General features: G+C 44.6%; 1 protein-coding gene across 1 annotated transcript in view; it reads left to right on the plus strand.

Moving 5' to 3' along the window:
- The window catches only part of LOC121286039 (coiled-coil domain-containing protein 60-like), a 105,760-nt gene extending 85,842 nt beyond the window's left edge, over positions 1–19,918 (plus strand). The window contains exons 9-14 of the mRNA XM_041203057.1: positions 1,992–2,079; positions 5,520–5,618; positions 15,171–15,311; positions 16,767–16,901; positions 17,587–17,776; positions 19,683–19,918. Coding sequence (XP_041058991.1) covers positions 1,992–2,079; positions 5,520–5,618; positions 15,171–15,311; positions 16,767–16,901; positions 17,587–17,776; positions 19,683–19,790 — 761 coding nt within the window. The 3' untranslated portion in view covers positions 19,791–19,918. The remainder of the gene's footprint in view (positions 1–1,991; positions 2,080–5,519; positions 5,619–15,170; positions 15,312–16,766; positions 16,902–17,586; positions 17,777–19,682) is intronic.
- Positions 19,919–21,482: the final 1,564 nt, after the last annotated feature.

Here is a 21,482-nt window from a genome sequence, read left to right on the forward strand (position 1 = left end):
TCACCACAAGGTGGAAGACTTCCTAATCAGGGATGCCATTTGTGTGTTTTGTAGTTAGATGCTGATACTTATGCCTCTGGATTTCATACTGTAAGTATTGAACAGTAGTGGGAGATAGCAAAGGTGGCCTTCAAGCATTTTGTTTCAAAGAATTTGTTTTCAAAAGTATGCTTTATTTATAAAATTTGTAAGGGTACTTACGGTACAACCCATATCAATAGATACAGTAAAATGCAGCACATGGCATTCGGGTGCCTCACTCTACTTGCATTGTAGATTATATTTACATTTACAAAACATTTAACATTTCCCTCAAACCTATAGCCCAAAAAGGTTTTGCACTGGTTCCAGCCCCTCAGTTTGTTTCAAAGAAATGGTGAGTGTCGTTACCTCTAGTGGAAATACTTTTTTTTTTCTCTCCAATTAGTTCCTCACCCCCTACAATTTCCGCCCCCCCCCCCCCTTCCTTCCTTAAAGATGCCAAATAATCCTGGTGTCCAATTACACAGGGGGCAGCAACCTTTGCCATCTCACTTGATTGCCAGTCTACCCTGTGTGATGTTGGCTTGTGACTTTTAAAAAACAGCAAAATATTTGCTCATCCTTTACAGCTGTGGCAGATAAGCAATGGGAAGGACACTTCTGCACTACTGGCCATTTGATAGCCATTCGCATTTGCATTGGGAGAGATAGAACGCATATCTTCCTGCAGTGACATGAGTAGAAAGACATGGGGCAGGATTTTTCTCATAGGCTTTGGGATCCGATTTCAGGGTCAACTGGGGTTCAGAAGCTCTCACTGTGGGGGAAACAGTCACACAGCAGCGATTTTCCCCAAATTGGCCAATTAGTGACCAGACGGCAGAGCTCACCAACCAGTTAAGGAAGCCCTCCAGCACTGAAGAAACAGCAGCTGTCTTTTCAGACAAATAAGAGAGAGGACGCCTCAAGATGCAGGTGCACTCTCTTGGAGCTTTAAAACTTTAAAATAAGAAATAGAGTCAGCAGCCGGACAGCGACTGTGGAGGGGAAACCTCCTACTCCAGGCAGCCTGCAGCTGAAACCAAGCCGAGGGAAAGGGCCTCAAAGCCTGTCTGGAGCTCTGGCCCGCTGGTCTACCAGATAGGGCCCACCCCCAGACAGCTGACCTAGTCCCTGATGCCTCAGAAGGGGCCTGGAGGCCGACTCTAAAATTCCAGTCGGCTTCATACAATAGACCTTAAGTGGCTTTTAAAGTGCCTTAATTGGCTACCCACTGTTTTTGGGAGAGAATGTTTGTCATTGGGACCCAGTCAAGTGGACTGCTTTGTCCTGGATGATGTCAAGCTTCTTGAGTGTTGGAGCTGCACTCATCCAGTTAAGTGGAGAGCATTCTATCACACTCCTGACTTGTGCCTTGTAGATGGTGGACAGGCTTTGGGGAATCAGTAGGTCAGTTACTTGCTGCAGGATTCCTAGCCTCTGACCTGCTCTTGTAGCCTCTGCATTTAAATGGCTAATTCAATTCAGTTTCTGGTCAATGGTAACCCCGAGGATGTTGACAGTGCGGATTCAGCGATGGTAATGCCTCCCACAATGCCCTCCCACAAACAGTGGGTAGCCAATTAAGGCACTTTAAAGGCCACTTAAGGTCTATTGTATGAAGCCGACTGGAATTTTAGAGTTGGCCTCCAGGCCCCTCCTGAGGCATCAGGGACTAGGTCAGCTGTCTGGAGGTGGGCTCTATCTGGTAGACCAGCGGGCCAGAGCTCCAGGCAGGCTTTGAGGCCCTTTCCCTCGGCTTGGTTTCACCTGCTGGCCCCATCCCGCCTCTGAGGAAAATGGCCCGTGACGGGATAGCGCTGGCACTCCGACCAGTGAAGCGAAATTCTGCACCTGCCCTCTTCCCTACTCATCTCATTTGGGCCTAAAAATTCAGCCCATGGCAATGTGTAAGAAGGAGCAAAACCTGACAACATTCTCTGAAATTTGCATTATGCTTGTTCTAACAGACCTTCGAAAACTGCTTGAGTCTGTGCAACAGAGCATAAACAAGGAGCTTCATGGAGAAGAGATGAATCCAAGGAACAGTGAAGAAAGGTACAAGGATTTTGGTGTATTGCAAGTGAGGGCTGTTGCTGGATTTGTACTTGTCATAATGTGCACTTTAATGCAGTAAAGTGTCCTGAGCACTTTTAAGATGGAGTGAATAATCAGACAATGAGTAGGTTTTGGGGCAAGAGTCGGGGACAGTGACTAAAAGTGATGTTGGGGTGGTAGTTTTTTTAGAAGGTAGGAAAAGATGGAAAAAGGTTGAGGAAATGTTTCCATAGTGCAACACAATGCTGGTTGAAGGATGTGCCTAGAGCATGGGAAAAGGTAGATATGAGGAGCGCAAAAGGAAGCATTTTCATAGGATCAGAGAGTGCAAACAGAAACAATTAGAGGGCTAGAGCAAGTGTTTTTATATTCATTCATGGGATGTGGGCATTACTGGCTTGGCCAGCATTTATTGCCCATCCTTAATTGGTGGTAAGCTGTCTTCTTGAACCACTGCAGTCCATGTGGTGAAGGTACAGCCACAGTGCTGTTAGGAAGTGAGTTCCAAGAACAGCGATATGTTTCTAAGTCAGGATGGTGAGTGGCTTGGAGGGGAACTTCGAGAGGTGGTGTTCCCATGTACCTGCTGCCCTTGTGTTTCTAGATGGTAGTGGTCATGGGTTTGGAAGGTGTAGTCCAAGGAGGCTTGGAGGAGGGTTTCTGGAACGCATCTTAAAGATTGTGCACACTGCTGCCACTGTGCATCATGGTGGAGGGAGTGAATGTTTGTCATTGGGACCCAGTCAAGTGGACTGCTTCGTCCTGGATGATGTCAAGCTTCTTGAGTGTTGGAGCTGCACTCATTCAGTTAAGTGGAGAGCATTCTATCACACTCCTGACTTGTGCCTTGTAGATGGTGGACAGGCTTTGGGGAATCAGTAGGTCAGTTACTTGCTGCAGGATTCCTAGCCTCTGACCTGCTTTTGTAGCCTCTGCATTTAAATGGCTAATTCAATTCAGTTTCTGGTCAATGGTAACCCCGAGGATGTTGACAGTGGGGATTCAGCGATGGTAATGCCATTGAATGTCAAGGGGCAATGGTTAGATTTCTCCTTGTTGGAGATGGTCATTGTCTGGCACATGTGCGGCATGAATGTTATTCACCACTTGTCAGCCCAAGCCTGGATATTGTCCAGATCTTGCTGCATTTGGACATGGACTGCTTCAGTGTCTTAGGAATCGTGAATGGTGCTGAACATTGTGCGATCATCAGCGATCATCCCCACATCTGACTTTGATGGAAGGAAGGTTATTAATGATGCAGCTGAAGATGGTTGGGCCGAGGGCACTACTCTGAGGAACTCCTGCAGCAACATCCTGGAACTGAGATGGTTGACCTCCAACAATCACATCCATCTTCCTTTTCCGTTGTGCTACGATGGGCAAGACAGTGGAGAACTACACAATCCATCTACAGTATTCTGGAAATTTGCAGTAGACCTAAATGGAAGATCAAGGGGTTACTTCTTCATTGATAGACTGGAAGTGGGATTAAGCATCTGGCTCAGAGTTGAGCTGCATACCGAGGTTGTATAATATTCAGTTTGAGAAGGCATCCATAAAGGATCAAGAAGGCTTTGGCACAGAGTTTCCACTGTGGACTAACCAGTGTAGTTTCAGTCAAGGACTTGCGTAGTTTAATGTCAGATGGACAGCAGAATGTTGTGGCATTGAAGTTGACCTTCTATTGAGAAGTTTGAGGGCGCCTAAGGATGGAGACTTGGCTACACTGGAGTTTACTGCATGGGTACAGGAGGAGAAATCAGGAGATGGGTTGGAACAGATATACCAGGAAATATGAGAACAGAGGTTATCATGGAGTAGCGGAGGAGAACAGTGTAGTTTATCATGTCCAAAGCTGAAGAGAGTTTATTTTTAATTCATTCATTGGATATCAGTGCCACTGGCTAAGCCAATATTTATTGCCCATCCCTAATTTCCTTTGAACAGGTGGTGTGCACCTCTTTCTTCCACTGGTGCAGTCCATGTGGTGTAGATACATCCGCAATGTTATTAGGAAGGGAGTTCCAGGATTATGAGCCAGCGATTGAGGTAGCCAAGGTGGGATGGAATGATGCACAATTTTTACAGTTAAACAGAATTGATGATGCTGATTTTGACCATGATGGACTAGAATTGTGATGAACAGGATCCAGAATCATAGAGAATAGAACGAGCTTTGAGATGGGAGTGTATTTGGAGAGGAGGGGTCCAGTGGAGGCTTTTTAAGGAATGGGACAATTACAGTAGTTTTAGGAAAGGGGAAAAGAGCTTTAAGAGAGGCATGGAGTGACAAGCAATGAACTGAAGGAATATAGTTGAGCAGTTGACAGCTGTAATGGGAAATGCCCAAGGAAACAGGAGATTAATCTGGTGAGGATTGGGCTGTAGCTAGTAGGAGAAGTTAGAGTATCATGTGGTCAGTGTTAAGGTGGCGTATGAGCTGGGAGTGGTTAGTGAATGAAGACTATTTTTAAGAAGCTGAGTTAGATGAACAGGTTGTCTCTATCTTAGAGAAAAAGAAATCCATGAACTCCTTGCAACTGCCATCAAAGAAGGTGGTTTGAAATGGAGAGAAAAGGAGTTTATAATTTTCCATGCCCTCCCAGATCATTTGTTTGGAGAAAGGGAGAGGTAATATTTTTCAGGTCGTTGAGTCAGATCTGTCGATAGACAGCTGGGCGTGTCCTGCACTATGTAAACTAACATTCAGCCCTGCAAAACAAACTACATTGGAAGCTTATGTTATCTATAGGGTGTCCTGATAAACACCAGAATTTTCACACAGCCTAGTAGTAGACATCCCATAATGGTATAGCTTCTTATTTTAAATTCTTGATTAAATAAACTATGTTTATATTTAGTTTGTTATTTGTATTTAATATTTTTCTTTCCAGTGCCTGGGGTATTCCTGGACCATTTGTTCAAGGTCACAATTTGTGACCCTTGATTATCTAGCTATTTCCATTCTCCATTAAGGGGTTCCCCTCTTTATGCCAATTAATGAGGGCTCCACTGCCCAAGCTAATGCAGATATTTTCCTGCATACTTTGAAACATATTTGACATAAAAGAACATGTTGTTTCCAGTTAGCAATCCCCTGTTTAAAGACTTTTTATTATTGGGATCATACGTTATCAACTTTGACTTCTCCATGAAATATCAGTACCTTACCAAGATCATATTACTGATAGAGAGGCCTAACTACTCAACTCACTTGTCTACAGATGCTGTCCAGGAAAATTTCCAATGGCAAAAACACAATCCAGCCTGTTACTTTTTCAATATGAAGCCGAGAACAAGCAATGTCACAGTTTTTGTCCCTGATGGATAATCCAGAAGGACTGAATGTACAGTATTCAAAGGTCAAGAGATGCCATTTTGATACATTGACTAGGTGTACTAGCTGCATATAATGAAGATTCTCTTTCTGCCTTTAGTTCAACAGCAGTCCTGAATAATGGGAAAAGAAATGCTGTGGCAAATTACAGGACAGAACAGCAGAGCGACCTCAATAATCCACAACAGAGGCCTAAAAGGTACTTTCCAGATTAAGATTGACACCTGCAAAAATTGGCTGCAATCCTAATTTGTTTGTTGAAAGTGTGGAGCATAAAGTCAATGTTACTGATGTTCATTTTCATTTGGTATGATCACAGAGTCAAAATTTCCTCAGGTATTAAATCTGTGCCAGCCACTTAGGGAATATTCCTGCATCCATAATGTGTCATGCTACATTCTGACATGATGTTACACAACAGGTAATTAACTGCATGGAGCTAGAGTTGAGCTGTAATATAGTGGTTAACGAGCTAGCTATGTATTAATCATAATTAAATATATCCAAAATAAATTTCTAAGTATAGAATTCTGTTCATTAGTGTTGACAGCAATTTAAAACATGTAATAACTTGAATTTATATTGTGCTTATAATGTAGAAAAACACCCCAAGGCGCATGTCACAGATGTGAGGAAAATATGAAATAAAGAAACATAGAAGGACATTTTGTCCATCATGCCTGTGCCTGGCTGAAAAAGAGCTATCCAGCCTAATCCCACTTTTCAGCTCCTGGCCCATTTTCCTGTCAGTTATGGCACCTCACGTGCATATCCAAGTAGTTTTTAAATTCTACGAGGTGTTCTGCCTCGACCACCCTTTCAGGCAATGAGTTCTATATCCCCTACACCCTCTGGCTGAAGACACTTCTCCTCAACTCCCTTCAATTTCTTCTACAAGTTACTTTAAATCTCTGCCTCTGGTTATTGACCTCACTGTAAAGGAAAGTAGATCCTTCCTATCCACTCTACCTAAGCCCCTTAAAATGTTACCTTAACTAAATTTCCCCTCAGCTTCCTCTGTTTGAAAGAAAATAATTCCACACTATGTTTACTCATAACGAAAATTCTTCAGTCCTGGTAACATCCTCATAAATCTCCTCTTTACTCTGTCAAGTACAATCACATTCTTCGTGTAAAGCAGTGACCAGAACTGTACATGATACTTTAGCTGTGGCCTAACCAGTGTTTTATACAGTTCTGGAGTAACCTCCTTGTTCTTCTACCCCATATCTCAGCCAATGAGGGAAAGTATCCCATATACCTTCTTAATCTTATCTATCTATCCTGCTACCTTCAAGAATCTGTGGACGTGCACCCCTAGGTTCCCCAGTTCCTCTAGAGTGTATGGATACCAAGGAAGACTTTAGTAAGGGTGATCAGAATTTGGTTGATACCTTGAGTTTTAACAAAGTCTTAAAAAATATAAGGCATTTGGGTTAAAAAGAGAATTGCTGATGGTGAGGCGTAATTTCAGATGCCATTATTGGGGCAAAGGGAAGCGGTGGGGAGGGGAAATACAGGAGAGGGACTCCTAATTTACAGTTTGAAAGGGGGAATGATTGTAGTGCTGGAGGACGTTGCAGAGATAAAAAGGGAAGAGGCATGGAGGGATTGAAGCAAATGAAAGGAAATTTTAAATTTGAAATGCTAGGAGACTGGGAGTCACCCTAGGTCAGCAAGGACAGAGTGGGTGAGTGAGTGATGGTGTAGAATAAGATACAGGCAGCAAAGCTTTTGATGAGCTGAAGTTTACAGAGGGTGAAGGGTGGGCTGTTAACAAGGAGAGCAACCATTTAGCGCCTCCCCCAGAGGCCAGAATTGGAGGAACCCAGATATCCAGGGAATGTTTTAGAACTAGGGGAGTTTACAGAGGTATGGAGGGAACCAGATCAAGGAGGGATTTGAAAACAAGGAAGAGAATTCCAAAACTGGGCATTGCTGGATCGGGAACCAGTGTAGGTTAGCGAGCACAGGGATAATGATGGGTGAATGGGATTTGATGTGAGTGAGGACATACGTTCTGAGTTTTAAATGTGTTTGAGTTTATTGAGGGCAGAAGAGCATTGGAATTGTCAAGCCTATAGCTAACAAAGTCATGTATGAGGCCTTCAGAAGTAGATGAGCTGAGACAGGAGTGGACTCAGGTGATGTTTTGGAGTAGAAATAGCCAGTCTTAGTAATGATGTGGAAATGTGCTCAGAAGCTTAATTCAGGGTCAAATACAGCAGCATGGTTGCTTTTCAGGTAAAAGGAGTGAATGATTAGGAAACAGAATTTCTGGCAGGGACTGAAGACAATGGCTTTGACCTTAATAATTCTTGCTCATTGATACTGGATGCGGAACAAGCAATATAACAAGAAATGCCACTACAATGGAGTGATACTGTCACCCAGGAAACAGCACTCCAGTCCGAAGAGCTACTGACTTATCCCCTTGTCTTTCCCTCTTCCTGTGCCATTACCTGAACCCGGGCGAGGAAAGCAGAAGAATAGAGAGATGCAGAAAATGCAAATGCTTGGGACCTCACTGTATTTATTGAACCACTGCAGCCAACAAAAGGTGGAATTTCCCATTCTGGAAACTAAGCCTGGTGATGGGCAGGAAAGTCGATGTGATTCCTGCTGGATAGTGGGACAGCTGAACACACATGATCTTTCGTTTTTCAGCTCAATAATTATGCATGTGTGGAAAGCTCGGGGAATCTCGTGGCAGTGTGGGCAGGGATTCGCCCGCCCCGCCTTAGCTCATGAGCACGAAGGTCATAGTGCCATATTTGAAAGGCCACCGGAACAGACATTCACTCAGCCCAGGCCGGGTGTTGTGTTGCTCAGGAGAGCAACAGGCCCAAGGAGAACCAAATCCTCAGCACCATGGTTCAGCAAAGCCTCCCTGGGGATTCTCCTCCTGGCCATCCAGGAAAGGTGGGAAGTCCTCTTTCCCCGGGATGAAGCACAAGGTCCTCCCACCTGACCGTGCCGGCCTTTGAGGAGGTCGCCAGGGAGGTTGGCGCTCGTGAACTGGAAAGACCTTCCTGCAGTGCAACTCTGCTCTGTCTGGGTAATGAAACTTCTACTCACAGAAAACTCACACTCATCACGGCATCAGGTAGTCTAAAGGTTAGAGTCCACAGGGATTTCTCACACTATCAGCAGATGGGACATCAGCATAGATTGTCTGCCAGCCACTTTAAGATCACTATCTCATGTAAGCTCCTGCACAACAATGTCTTAAACGCTTACTGGGCTCAGCGCACCCAGCAGGCATGCAGACTTCTGAACTGCTCTTTAATCCATATTGCTCACAGTCAACCCATCTGTTTTTATGCAGGGCAAGATCTCACATAACAAAAGAGAGAGAGCCAAGACCATCAAGGGAACCCGGGAGTTGCAGCCAATCTCCATGTTTGAGGAACAGGTCACAGAGCTAGCCGGAGGATAGAGTTCATTCCTGTGTAGAGGTGAGATCGGCCTTCCCCAACAAGCCAGTGAGGGTAAATCCAGTATTTACTGACAACATGCAGATTACTTTGAGTGATCTTCAATGTATGAGCCTGCTTAATCAATCACTAATTCTCTCTTTTCTCGATTGCAGGTACATAAAGGGAGAAGACATCCTTGAGGAGAAGACTCAGCCCCAGACCTCTGAGGAGGAGGAGGAAGCAGACCTACCCTCAGATGAAGACTTTTCACTGCATTCACCTGTACCCTCCACCAGCACTATATACTCACCACAGTGGGACCTAGGTCTAGAGTAGGCTCAAGTTCAACATCTGATGATCCCCTTACAGCCATGGGTTCACAGCCTGTGGAGGCAGTAACGGCTGAGGTCTCTGACACTTGGAGGGCTGTTCAAGACCAGGTCCCTGCTGAGACCTTGTCCGCTGACGAGCCCCTAGCATCCGCCCTAAGAGAAATGTTGGCGATGCAGAGACAGGCAGGGGAACATCAGGCAGAGTTGTCAGAGGCTGTCAGCAGACTGGAATGAAGGATGGAGGGGCCCATCCACATTCTGTCAGATATTGTGGCTCTGGTATGCGAGCTCAATGAAGCCTCCATGGGAAGCGTGGCAGCCACCTTGGAGACCCAGGTCCAGTAGTTTCTGCTCGGACCTGCACACCATCGCTCTTGCCATGGGTGCATTCCAGAAGTGGCTAGACAAGAGGGGGCAAACCACCTCGACCTCCCTCCGGGTGCCCCCTTTCCTCAAGGAGTCAGGGAGGGGCCATTGGGCACCCACAGGGAGGAAGAATGCCAGCCAGATACCCAGGGGGGCATTCACCCAGGACAATCCAAGGCTTCCTTGCCACTCCACCTCTCCTCTACCAGTGACCCCATCAACTCCAGCAGGTCAGGCCGAGGAGGGTGCACCTGTCCCAGAGCAGCAGACCATTAGCAGGCTAGGGCCCTCAAGGACCCGGGCCACCAAAGGATGCCCGCTGAAGTCATCTCAGACAACAGGGCGTAGGCACCAGCAGACTGCCTCCACCTCTGCTGCAGATGTCAGGAACTGCCTCTAGTCAATAACGGTAGGTAGGAAAAACTAAGACGTTTTGAATGCACAATGGCGGCACTGTTGTTCACTCATTGTATGTACTTTTCACTTCTCTAAATATATGTTGTATTAATCCTTCTCCAAGTCTCATGAATTCAGAAGAGATTCAGTGTGATTCAATGTCCCACATTCATTCAGGGGTCAAAAATGTACCCCGACCTGACCCCTAATGAACTCTCACCCGGACCTTCAGTTGCCTTAACCCTCGTACAATCTCAACACAGTGAGTAGCCTTTATTTCCACATCTTTGACATTAGCAAAGGCACATCTTGTGTGACAATGATGGATGGTTGGCCAATACACTCGTCAGCCTTAAATCTCAGGCAGATATTATTTGGGCTCAGGAGAATTGCTCATCAAAGTTACTGATTACCTCCTGCTGTCGCACTGATATCTGGTGTTTGTGGATGGCACAAGTATTCGTTGCGACGAACGTTGGAATTGTTTCCCCAATGTGTAGTTAGCTATGGCACTTAATTTATGAGAATGATTTAATGAAAGAAGTAGTATCAAACTTCAAACCCCAAAAGCTTCCTTGCCTCTCTCTGGTATATCTCATCTCCACGTTTAAGGCTGAACATCATTCCATGATTAGTTCCCCCTCTCCCCATGCATGACGCTGGACTAGGGAAGTAAAGATCAATCAAGAACATTACAAATGTCTGCAAGAGTGGTATGAGTGTGTGATGTCAGATATATGTTCTTGATGAAGCTACCTCCTTATCTGTGATGATCTTAATTGCTCCTGGATGCTGCTTAGCGGTGATTTATGTAATCCTAGTGTAAAGGCACAGCACACAATTTGATGTAGACTTAAAGGTCAATTCATCCTGATGTACGGAGGGCAATTGATGGGGCAGTAGCAAGGTGATGCATCTTCACTATGCATTCATGAGCACTGACGATGGGAGGAATGGAGTTCTCTGGATGCTGGTCCCTCTCAAGACATCAAAGCACAAAGCATTGAAGAATGCTAATTGTGTTTGGGCTGCCTTACTAAGCTGGTGTCATGCTGACATGAGTGCAGAAAATCTGTGAGTTGGCTGTTTATCCGTTTGAAAGCTGCCATGTCCAATAACTTAGTGATACCATGGTTGGAAGGATTGTATTATGTGGAGTTGCTGAAGGACTTGTGCTAATGGAGTGTTAATCGCATTCCACAATGACCACATGTTGCCAAGGCAACTATGCCTTCCAAGGATGACCCCATCATTAGGGCAGAAGAAGACTTATGCTGCTTCTGTGATCATGGTAAGATTTCTGATCTTTACTGAGATGTTCAAGCTGGGAATGAATATGTTGGTGCATCCCCTGCATCTGCCAGTCTGCTGCATCTCGCCAGTGCAATGGCATCCTCATGTGGCTCATTTGAATCCTCGCCCTCTTCAGAGCCATCCCTTTCAACGTCCTCCTCATCCGAGGAGACGTCTAGCTCCTTAATGTCTCCTACAGGCAGCACATCTCCCCTTTGCAGCGCAAGGTTGTGCAGGGCGCATCAAACAATGATGATGTGGGACACTCTCTGTGATGAGTATTGGAGAGCCCCGCTTGAACAGCCCAGATATCAGAAACACACCTTCAGGAAGCCATTTGTTTGCTCTATTAAGGACCTTGTAGCAAAATGTGCAGCATTGTAACTCTCTTCAGATGCACTCTGTGGCCAACGAACAGGCATCCCTGTTACTGAAGAGCCAGCCCTCTAAGCTCTGAGGCCCTCAAAGATCAGTGTCACCGGTGAGTGACACAAGATGTAAGAGTTGTGTGAGCTCCCTGGGACCTAGCACAAACATGCTGGATCTGATTTCTGTGATCACAAATTAGCTGGACATTCAGAGAATGAAACTCTTTTCTATTAATGATTCTCACAGGCTGCTGTCAAGGCCACGTATGTGCAGTGATGTGTGCAGTTGAAGGCCCTGCACTTGCGGGAACCCTGGGATCGCAGTGAAACCCACAGCTTTAGCAGCCTGGCTTGCTTCATCCATGTGGATCTGCACGTAATAGTGAGCTTTACTGAAAAGGGCATCTGTGGCCTCCCTTATGCATTTGTGTGTCACCGATTGTGAGATTCCCCAAAGGCCCCCAGCAGAGCCTTGGAAGGATCCACTGGAAAAAAAAGTTCAGTGCATCAGTGATCTTCAAAGTAGCCGGCATGGAATTCCCTCCTAGTCTGTGCAGCATGAAATCCTCATGGAGAAGGTGGCAAATGTGAGCTGCCACGTCCCTAGACAAGTGAAGGCACCTGCAGCATCATCTTTCACTCATCTCCATGTATGAGCTGCGTCTTCTATTCTTTTCAAAGCTGTGCCAACCAGGCCTTCTTCACCTCATTCTAATTATAGCTGTCAACAAGACAGTGTTGCCTGCAGCCTGCATTCTCCACTCCTCCTTGTGTCTGTGAATAGATAGAATTGAGCAATCAGTGATAGTTCCCCTTGAATGGCCCCTCCGTCTCCAAGCCAGGAATCCAGCCTCAAGCCCTTGACCTGCCTGAGTCTACACATGGCTAATAACATCCTGGAGGTTGACGAGTGGCTAAGTATTCCCCTTTGACGTGATTGCTCATTCACAGTGAGGGTCTTCATTAGGCTCAATGGACCCATGTGCTCCAGGCCTCAGTCAGACTCTTGTCAATTCATCTCCAGGAGCCTAGACAATAACTATCAATACCCAATTCTTGTACTTATGTCATTACTGTAAGCATGGTGCCTTGTAAACCATGAGCGGTACACTGGGAATATTGAGGCTTGTTGTGTTCACTTAGCTTCTGTGCAGCAGCCGTGGCCCTTGATTGTTTGATCCTCTTTCCCTTTTCACATGCACCTGTGAGGATCAGATGGTTATGAAGACCAACTGCACTGCAGCACCAAAACTTAATGGCTTCTCACGTGAATGCGCAACGTTACTAAAGGAGCTAAGCTCGGTCATTTGCATTCAGCTCTCAATTCCAGCGCTCAGCTAAGCCATGTTCTCCATGGTTTGAGCAGGAAATTAATAAGGTGCCCCTTCAATCGGCCTTTAACTTGTGTGTTGAACTCCTCCTACATGCCCTGAGACCCCTCCCGTATTGATTTTTTTTCAAGCTTGTTTTTCCAACTGCATCATTAATCATTGAATGCGAACATGGTGCTCGCTTTTGTAAGTGTGACCAGCTTTCAACCTCCCACTATCACCCACCAAGCTCCTCCCATCTCCCTCCATACTCACCAGCTCCTAATTCCCATCCCTCCTGTAACTGTCCAGCCTCCCCGTTACTCTTGACCCCATCGTTGTACATGTCAATATTCCTGTTCTGCCCCCTGAACCCTTCAATGTTGATGTCCCCATGCCCTTTGTTGATCTGATCCCTCCCCTTCTCAAGGCCACACACACGCTTATTTTTCAGGGCCCTCCCCCATGATTTTTCAACTATCTACATGTAGAACACAGATGCTTCGCCTGAACATTACCAAACCCTATGTTTCTCGGTACCATGACTCGAACCCCCAGGACCAAATGCCTTAGTTGACTGACCACGCCCTACAGACCATTCTGTGCATGACTGTCACTGCCCAGAGAGATCTTCCCCAGCCCAAGACCAGGACCAAGACATATGTGCCAAGCAGAGCATTCTAACATGGTCTGCACAACCCCAGGACAGTCCCTGAAAAATGCCCCTGACAGGGCCTCAGCCGCTGGACAGTCTTTCACTCTTCCCTGGACATTCTTTTAACTTTTACCGCCAGACAGCCTTTCACTCTTCCACTCAGTTCACCCAACCCTCGTCCTGTCTCAGTCTCACCCCTCCCCTCTCGTCTTTTCCCCTCCACCCGCAGTCCTGTCTCTGTCTCAGCCCACCCGTCTTGTCTTCCCCCTCCCCAGTTCTGTCTCTGTCTCACCACTCCCCTTTTGTCTTCCACCATTCCGCTTCCCCCACACCCCCATAGTCCTGCCTATGCCTCACCCCTTCTCATGGTTGTGCCTCCCATGCCCCACCTTGGTGCAGTTTGTGCTACAGGCACCCAATATTTAGCAGTTATGGTATTAAAGGAAGGCGAAAACAGCATCTACTGACCTCCAGGTTGCAAATGAAGTGAAGCTCGCCAGGGTGTGCGCCACTTATATCCAGTTGTAAAACAGACTGTTCTCATTATCCACTGGCGGGGCACTTAACTTAGGGAATGTGATTCTGGCGAGTTGGCCTATTAATGAGCATTCATGAGATGCAAATGTGATCTCTGACATTGCTCAGCGGAAAATTCGACCCGCCTTTAACCTGCCTTGAAAGTCGGGAGAACAAAATTCCAAACTAGTTTTCCACCGGCGGGAAACTGATTCTTTCATTCATTCCAAATTTAGTGCGCCCACTCGCCACGATTCCCATTTCTGGCAGGAGTGCAAAATTCCCCCCAAAATTACTGTTTGGTGCACATTTGCAGTTAGGGACATTACTGACTATACTCATGTCATTCCACTAATACTTCCGTTGCTGCTCCTTGCGTTTCAAATGCTGGGAATGCCACGCAGCTGAAGTGGCTTCCATACTTGTTTGTTTAAAACTGGAATCTCATTGTTCAGTAGCAAGGCAACTTCACTGTAGCAACCATCTGGTCATTTAATTCACCTCATTTATAATTCTATCTTTTACAGCTGTGCACAAGTTTACTTGCTGTGCTCTCTTAGATGTTGCGTGCATCACAACTAAACAGCCAGTCAGAATGCACCTATATTAATTCCATTGAATTCTCGTAATTGAAATGCCACGAATGTGCTGAAGAGTGCATCAGTGGAGTAAGGAAATTTAAGTGCTGAAAAATTAGTGGAAGGGCAGGTTTAATTCCTCGTTGCATGCTGATTACAATGGCTGTGTAAAATTCCTATGTGCACTATCTTGACACTGTTGAATAGATGGATCAATGACTGAATGAAAGTAACACAAAAACAAGTTTATACCAACTCATTGTCTCGTGGGCTAGCTAAGAAAATTAAATCTCTCGTTAGATAGAGTAGTCAGAAGGCAAGAGTAATATTGTGAACACATTTCTTCAACAGTCTGACATATTTTAGCATTGAATTGAGAGTCTAGTGTGTGCATGCATGTGTGTATATGTGTGTGTGTATATTGTCAGGTGGGACTGACTGAGAATAGCTCATTACCATGTGCTGTGTGTTCAGACTAATTGTAACTATGCTTAGACTCTCTTGTTTCTCTCTTTCAGCTCACCTTTAGACCTTGCTTCAGAAACCAGCCTGTTTGTTGCCAGCAAATCCTCTCTCTCTCTGGAGATGCAGTCCAAGTTCATCGAGATAAATGAAGAAGCAACTTTATGTCTCCATGACAACCTGGAAGCCTTGGAAAAGTGGGTGCATGCTTTCTTATCTATAGCTAATACAATATTGAGCTGGATCTTTTTTTTTTGCAATGTAGTTTTGCCTTTAATAAAACAAGTGCTTAAATTAATTAGCCTTTTTTTAAAAAGAATTGATGAACAGTAAAATTAAAACCCAGAGATGAAGTGGTGCCACAAGATGGGTGGAATCTTCTGGCCCTGCCAGCAGTGAGAAGCTTGGCAGACAGGGGGAACTTAATTTGGCAGGAGGCCAAAAATCAGTTTCCCGACAGTGGGATGAACTTCAGCAATTACGTTCTCAGGACATTAAAAGCAGGTTAAGAGCAAGTTGAGCATCCTGATGAACAATGTCGGGAAGCCCTTTTGCTTGCATTAGGGGAATGTGGATCATTAAGAGTCCACCCCGGTAGAATTAAGTTCCCCCTCCAAATGATATTTGAACATTAACTTTCATGATTGCACATTAGTGGCGTGCACCTGGCAAGGTAGACTTGTTTCATGATTAACGGTGAGTTGCCACTCCGCTGTCCTCTTTGAGGAACATCTGTAAGTGCCAGCCTCTGCTTGAGACCAAGTGGTGGCAGTGCAAGTTGCGAGGAGGTTGACCAAGGAAGGGTAAGCGGGGAAGGGTGGAGCAGTGGCCGGGCAAAGGTGGAAAGGATAATGCAGGCTGTCTGGGTCCCCTATAAATATGCCGTCCATGACCCCATGAGGTAATGGCGGGGACAGCGACTTCCTGCCCCCACTGCGAGGATCGACGAGCTCCTCGCGGATGCATATGTAATGAGCTGAACAGTGCAAGACTGCGCGTGGTCAGCTGTCCCATCCCCCATGTCCCAATCACTCCCACTTTCACACCTGCTGCCGAACTTACACTCCAGAACGGAAGATTCCAACCGAGGTGTCTGTGCTTTGAGCTGCCTCCATCCAGTTTTCGAGCAACAGTTTGGGTTTTGAATGAGCTGCTTGTAAATTTTCAAAATATAAACTTGTATTCAATATTCATGCCTTCCATAATATTTTCCCCACCTACTAGTTTGTTTTATGATGTTAACATATGAATATCTATGATGATTTTCAGCAGCCAAATGTGATCCCACCTCTTGCCCCACTCGAATTCCACCCTGTCTGTTTTTTTTTTACTGGCCAAAGGTAGCTACTGTATATGTACCAGCCGTTCTTGGAGGGCATGATCTAGGTTAGCATCCATAGTTCTGCGCTCAGCTCCAAATCATGGTATTGGCAGATGCTGTGTGGAGTTGGGGCAACTCCCAAAGTGGACAGATGAGAAACCCAAAATTACTTGCCTGCTCCCCTCTAACTCCCACTGAACATTTGAAAAGGAGACTGGTACAAGAGTGAGAAGAGGTTGTTTCCAGCTGGGAAATGGTGAATGCTGTTGTAGTAAATGGAAGTAATGATGTTTAGCTCTTTCCTGACTAAATGTTCCATTGGAAATTTTAGGAAACGCTGGGAGACCAGCAAGTGCAAATTTCGTGCCCTAGACAACATAGTCAGCTTTTATACATATAGTGAGGATATGCAGAGATCGCTTCAGGAATCTAAAGGAGATAAAGTACAAATGAGTGATGAGACCTGGTGAGTGTCTGATGATTTCTACATTATTGTCTATCCTTCTAATGTATAAAAAAGAAAAATGGGAAAGGGGGAGTAAGAAGAAAAAAAGTTGAGGTAAATTAGATTTTATTAGAGTGGATTGTTTCTGAGCTTCCCCAGTGCCTCACTTATGCGTCCTGTCCAATGAGGAATTGAACCATGCAGGCTGTGGAGACTCCTGATTTGATCCCTAATCTGTGCTGAGGTAGCTGTTCTCAGCTGGGTTGCAGTTGGAGTGATACTATTGACCTTGAAACCTCCCCGCAATTGGAGAAGGGGAAACCTCAATTTAATGATCATTACTTATACTATAGTGAGTGTCCTGTCATGATAAAACTCCTGGACTAGAGACTGCCCTTTTGTGGTAAAAGTCCCTGTAATATGGCCAAAATCAAGTGCTTAAGATGATGCTCTATCATTGTGCATACGTTATAAAGTCCAGATATGATGGCTCATCATGGTTGATGATTTTGTCACTAGTTGCTCTCAGCCTCATTTACAAAGCGGCCATTAAATGATGTAGGTGATAGTTGTCGATGCATACCCTAGCAAGAGTCAACACCGTCAGCAGTGAGGAACAATTAGAGTTAACAGCTGCCCCGATCAGTACTCAGTGTTGTTGCTAACAATGGATCACAGCAAACTGGTGTCTTTCATTCTTTTTCAGGTATTCCAACCTATTGTCTCGAATTCCTGAGTCTGTAAAAGAAATTCAAAAGATCAGCCGAATACTGAAAAGACTGGGAAAGTTTGGAGAACGACAGAGCTTCAGAGTTCGGCCACATCAATTCCTCAAAGTGCTTAATGGACTGAGAAACTGGGAGCTCTGTTCTCCAGACATTAGTGCCGCTATTGAGGTAAGGATTCATCTACCTAACTGGTGAAAAGAATAATGGGCAAATATTGTTTCGATAAGAAAAATATTTAGTGAAAATGAAAGTGAGCCATACGTCATGGGACTGTTTTACTGTTGAGGAAGGAAGATTTTGCTGAGTCTCTGGAATACAGCTTCATATTTGTTCTTCTGAAGGTAGGGGGATAACAATGAGAAGGTTATATTTATTGCTGATCCACTGAAGGTAGCAGTGAGGCACTTTCTTGGCCTGCAGCTGTCATTGCGTCCAACTCAAATTCATTTCCAATTTGGAGGTGAAGGTGTTTCCCATAACCTTGCTGCTCTTGTCTTTTGAAATAGAGGTCATAGAACTAGGAGGCATAATTAAAGGCAGCTTGATGAGTTGCCACAGTATATCTTGTAGTCTGTACGTATTGCATCACAGTGCACTGATGGTAGATATGGCATACAATGGCAAGGCCCCCAATTACAGAAACTGATTTGTTCTGGATTGTGTCAAGCCTCATAATTATTATTGGAGCTGCATCCAGGTGATTGATAAGTATTCTATTGCAATGCTGTACCAAGCTGTGTCACTGGTGGGGAGATTTTGAGAGGTTGGAAGTTGAGGCATCATCAGAGTATGCAACTTCTGCCCTGTTCTAGTAGCCCTGGCATTTATATGGCTGGTTCCATTCAGCTTTTGGTTACTGCTGACCAGCAAGATGTTAATGCTGGGGGACTTCATGATGGTAATATCTTCAAATTTCAAGAGGAGGATGGAGGGTGGAGGGTGGGGGTTGGTGGGTCGTGCTGGAGAAGGTCATTGCCTGCCACTTGTGTAGTGGAAATGTTACTTGTCACTTATCAGCCCAAGCCCAGGTCTTGCTACATGCAGGCAGGGTCAGCTTCATTATATGAGGAATTGCAAATGGAGCTGAGCACTTCTTGAGGGAAGGTCACTGATGAAGCACTGAAGAGCATTGGGCCTAGGATGCTACACTAAGGAACTTTTGCAGGAATGCCTTGAAATTAGATCATTGGTTTCCAACAACAACAACCATTTTCCTATGCGCTAGGTGTGACTTCAGGTACTAGCATGTTTCCCCTGATCCCCATGGAATTAAGCTTTCCTAGGGCTCCTTGGTGCCACATTTGCTCTGAAGGTGTCAAGGATAATTACTCTCACCTCTGGAATTCACTTGTGCCTAAAAATATGATCTATATTGATTTTTTTTTTCTCTAAATTATACAATTTTCTTCCCCTACTTTGCCTCAGTTGTCCGTAGTTCATGGTTCATAAACTAAGACAGAGAGAGTTTGGTGAACTATTCCACCAGGAAAGCATCATAGCTAAGTCCAATCTTGCTCTGACCTGACGAACACACTTCACAATTGAACTCACTAGATAGCAAACCAAATCATTTTTTTTCAATTTCTTCCCTGCACATTAACCAATCGGTTATTGAGATTAATTGAAGCAACCCTGCTGTGACACAACACAGCCCAAGCAATGTGCATGGTTCAGGACAACACTTGATAGAGCATTCACCCACAAAGCCATAGACAGATTCCTTTATTCTCAGTCTTTTGCCTACTGTAAGATGTAAGTATTAAAAAAGTAAAGGGAGGTGAAAAGGGTTTTATAGAATTCCTATTACACTACTGTTACAACGGTGCTTGTTGAATACCTAGGAGTTTAATTTTCTAGTGCAATACATAAGTGCTCATATAAAATGCATTTGTACACTATTTTAATACCATTAACTAGCTTTATTTAAACAGCTTATCCACTGTTTTAAACTAGCACACAGAGAAATTGTGTGCTAACATGCCAACCCCCCAGAGGAAACAATACCTGCCTTGTGTAACTGTACTGTACAGAAGGTTATTGCTGAAACCACCTATCACATCTGTTTAATTCACAGTTTATGCGGGACAAGGTGGTTCTGATGCCTGCAGAGGACTATGACAGCTGGTTGCAGCTGAAATTGGAGCTACCAAAGAGGATACAGAGTGCACCACCCCTAAGGTGAAAATCACACGGAAGGAGTATGTTAAAAATTGTTGCAACAGTGATTTTGTGGAACCTTTCAGGGGTTTTTTTTGTGCCTTCTTTTGGTGAAATGTAAATGGACTGAAATTACCATGTGCAATATTAATAATGAACACAAGTGACATTTGCCTGACTGCTGTGTTAGAGAATGAATTAAACTGACCCACCTGCACTACAATTCCAGGCAAAGGAGCACTTCACAAATTTTATTAATTTTGTACAGTGTGATTTCACCCACAAAGAATGTTATAGTGATTGTTTTATAAATATGGCCTGATCACAGACTAAACCACAAGTAGTAGAGTGGGAAATAGATTCATCCACCATTTCACTGGGAGATTATGTCCATTAGAGCTGGAAAACTAATAGAGAAGATATTGTAAAAAGAAGGAAAAGCAATCAGCTGTAAATGCATCTCATTTAAGAGTTATGATATTAATGTAAACTTAGAGATTTTGTATATTGCACTATTGTGATCTTCTGTCCCTCTCCATTGTAACTTTTCTTGCCTCTGTTTTATGGGTATGTCTATAGTCATTGGCTTCTTTAACTTTCTCCTCTTGGTCATCCTGAGCTCTAGATGCACCATCCCACACACCTTTCCTGCTTTGTCCATGTTTGATATGTTGGAATTAAGGAAGCACGATTCCGCAGCCTACTCTTTTCAGCAGGGAGTAAGTCTCAGCGAGTGGTTGGTGCAGAGCCCATGGTTTCCTGTCCATTAGAACAAGTGCTTGAAAATCGATGTGGAATTCTCAAGATGCAATACCTGTGAGTAATGCTGTCCAATTGGAGAATTAAATCATGGAATTGTCCCTGAAAAGTCATCACACTACCTGTTTCATTTTCCATCGTATTTTTTTTTAATCTTAGTATGTCTTAGACTTTACTTAAATTTTTCAATTAAATAAAATAGTCCCTGTTGTCCTTAGAATCCCACTCTGAATTCTTCATTGAAGGAAACTGATCGTTATTGAAGATTCCAAATTAAATGTTTTTTTGGCTATCGGTACTTGTTTGGCCCAACTGTCATTGTCAGTTCATCACACCTTGATGGCTTGAATTCAACGCAAGCTATGAGAATGTGGTTTACCCATTTGTGTTTGGCAACCATCAGGCTGAAATGACCACAATTGCACTTGCTGCCTCTGGTTGTGGTTTCTAACAGTATAGGAAAATCTTGGGGGAAAATCACTTGGCAGAATTCCTGATATTCTCTGCCAGAAACACAGAAATGTGATTTTTTTATTCATTCATGGGATGTGGGGTTTGCTGGCTGGGCCAGCATTTATTGTCCATCCCTAGTTGCCCTTGAGAAGGTAGTGGTGAACTGCCTTATTGAGCCACTACAATCCATGTGGTGTAGGTACACACACATGTTAGGAAGGAAGTTCCAGGATTTTGACCCAGCAACCGTGAAGGAATAGTGATATATTTCCAAGTCAGGGTGGTGAGTGACTTGGAGGCAACTTCCAGGTGGTTGTGCTCTCATTTATCTGCTGCCCTTGTCCTTCTAGATGACAGTGGTCGTGGGTTTGGAAGGTGCTGTCGAAGGAGCCTTGGTGAGTTCTTGTAAATGGTACACATTGCTGCTATTGTGCATCGGTGGTGGAGGGAGTGAATGTTTGTGGATGTGGTGCCGATCAAGAGAGCTGCTTTGTCCTGGATGGTG

The sequence above is a fragment of the Carcharodon carcharias genome, chromosome 13, assembly GCF_017639515.1.
Source record: "Carcharodon carcharias isolate sCarCar2 chromosome 13, sCarCar2.pri, whole genome shotgun sequence".
NCBI lineage: Eukaryota > Metazoa > Chordata > Chondrichthyes > Lamniformes > Lamnidae > Carcharodon > Carcharodon carcharias.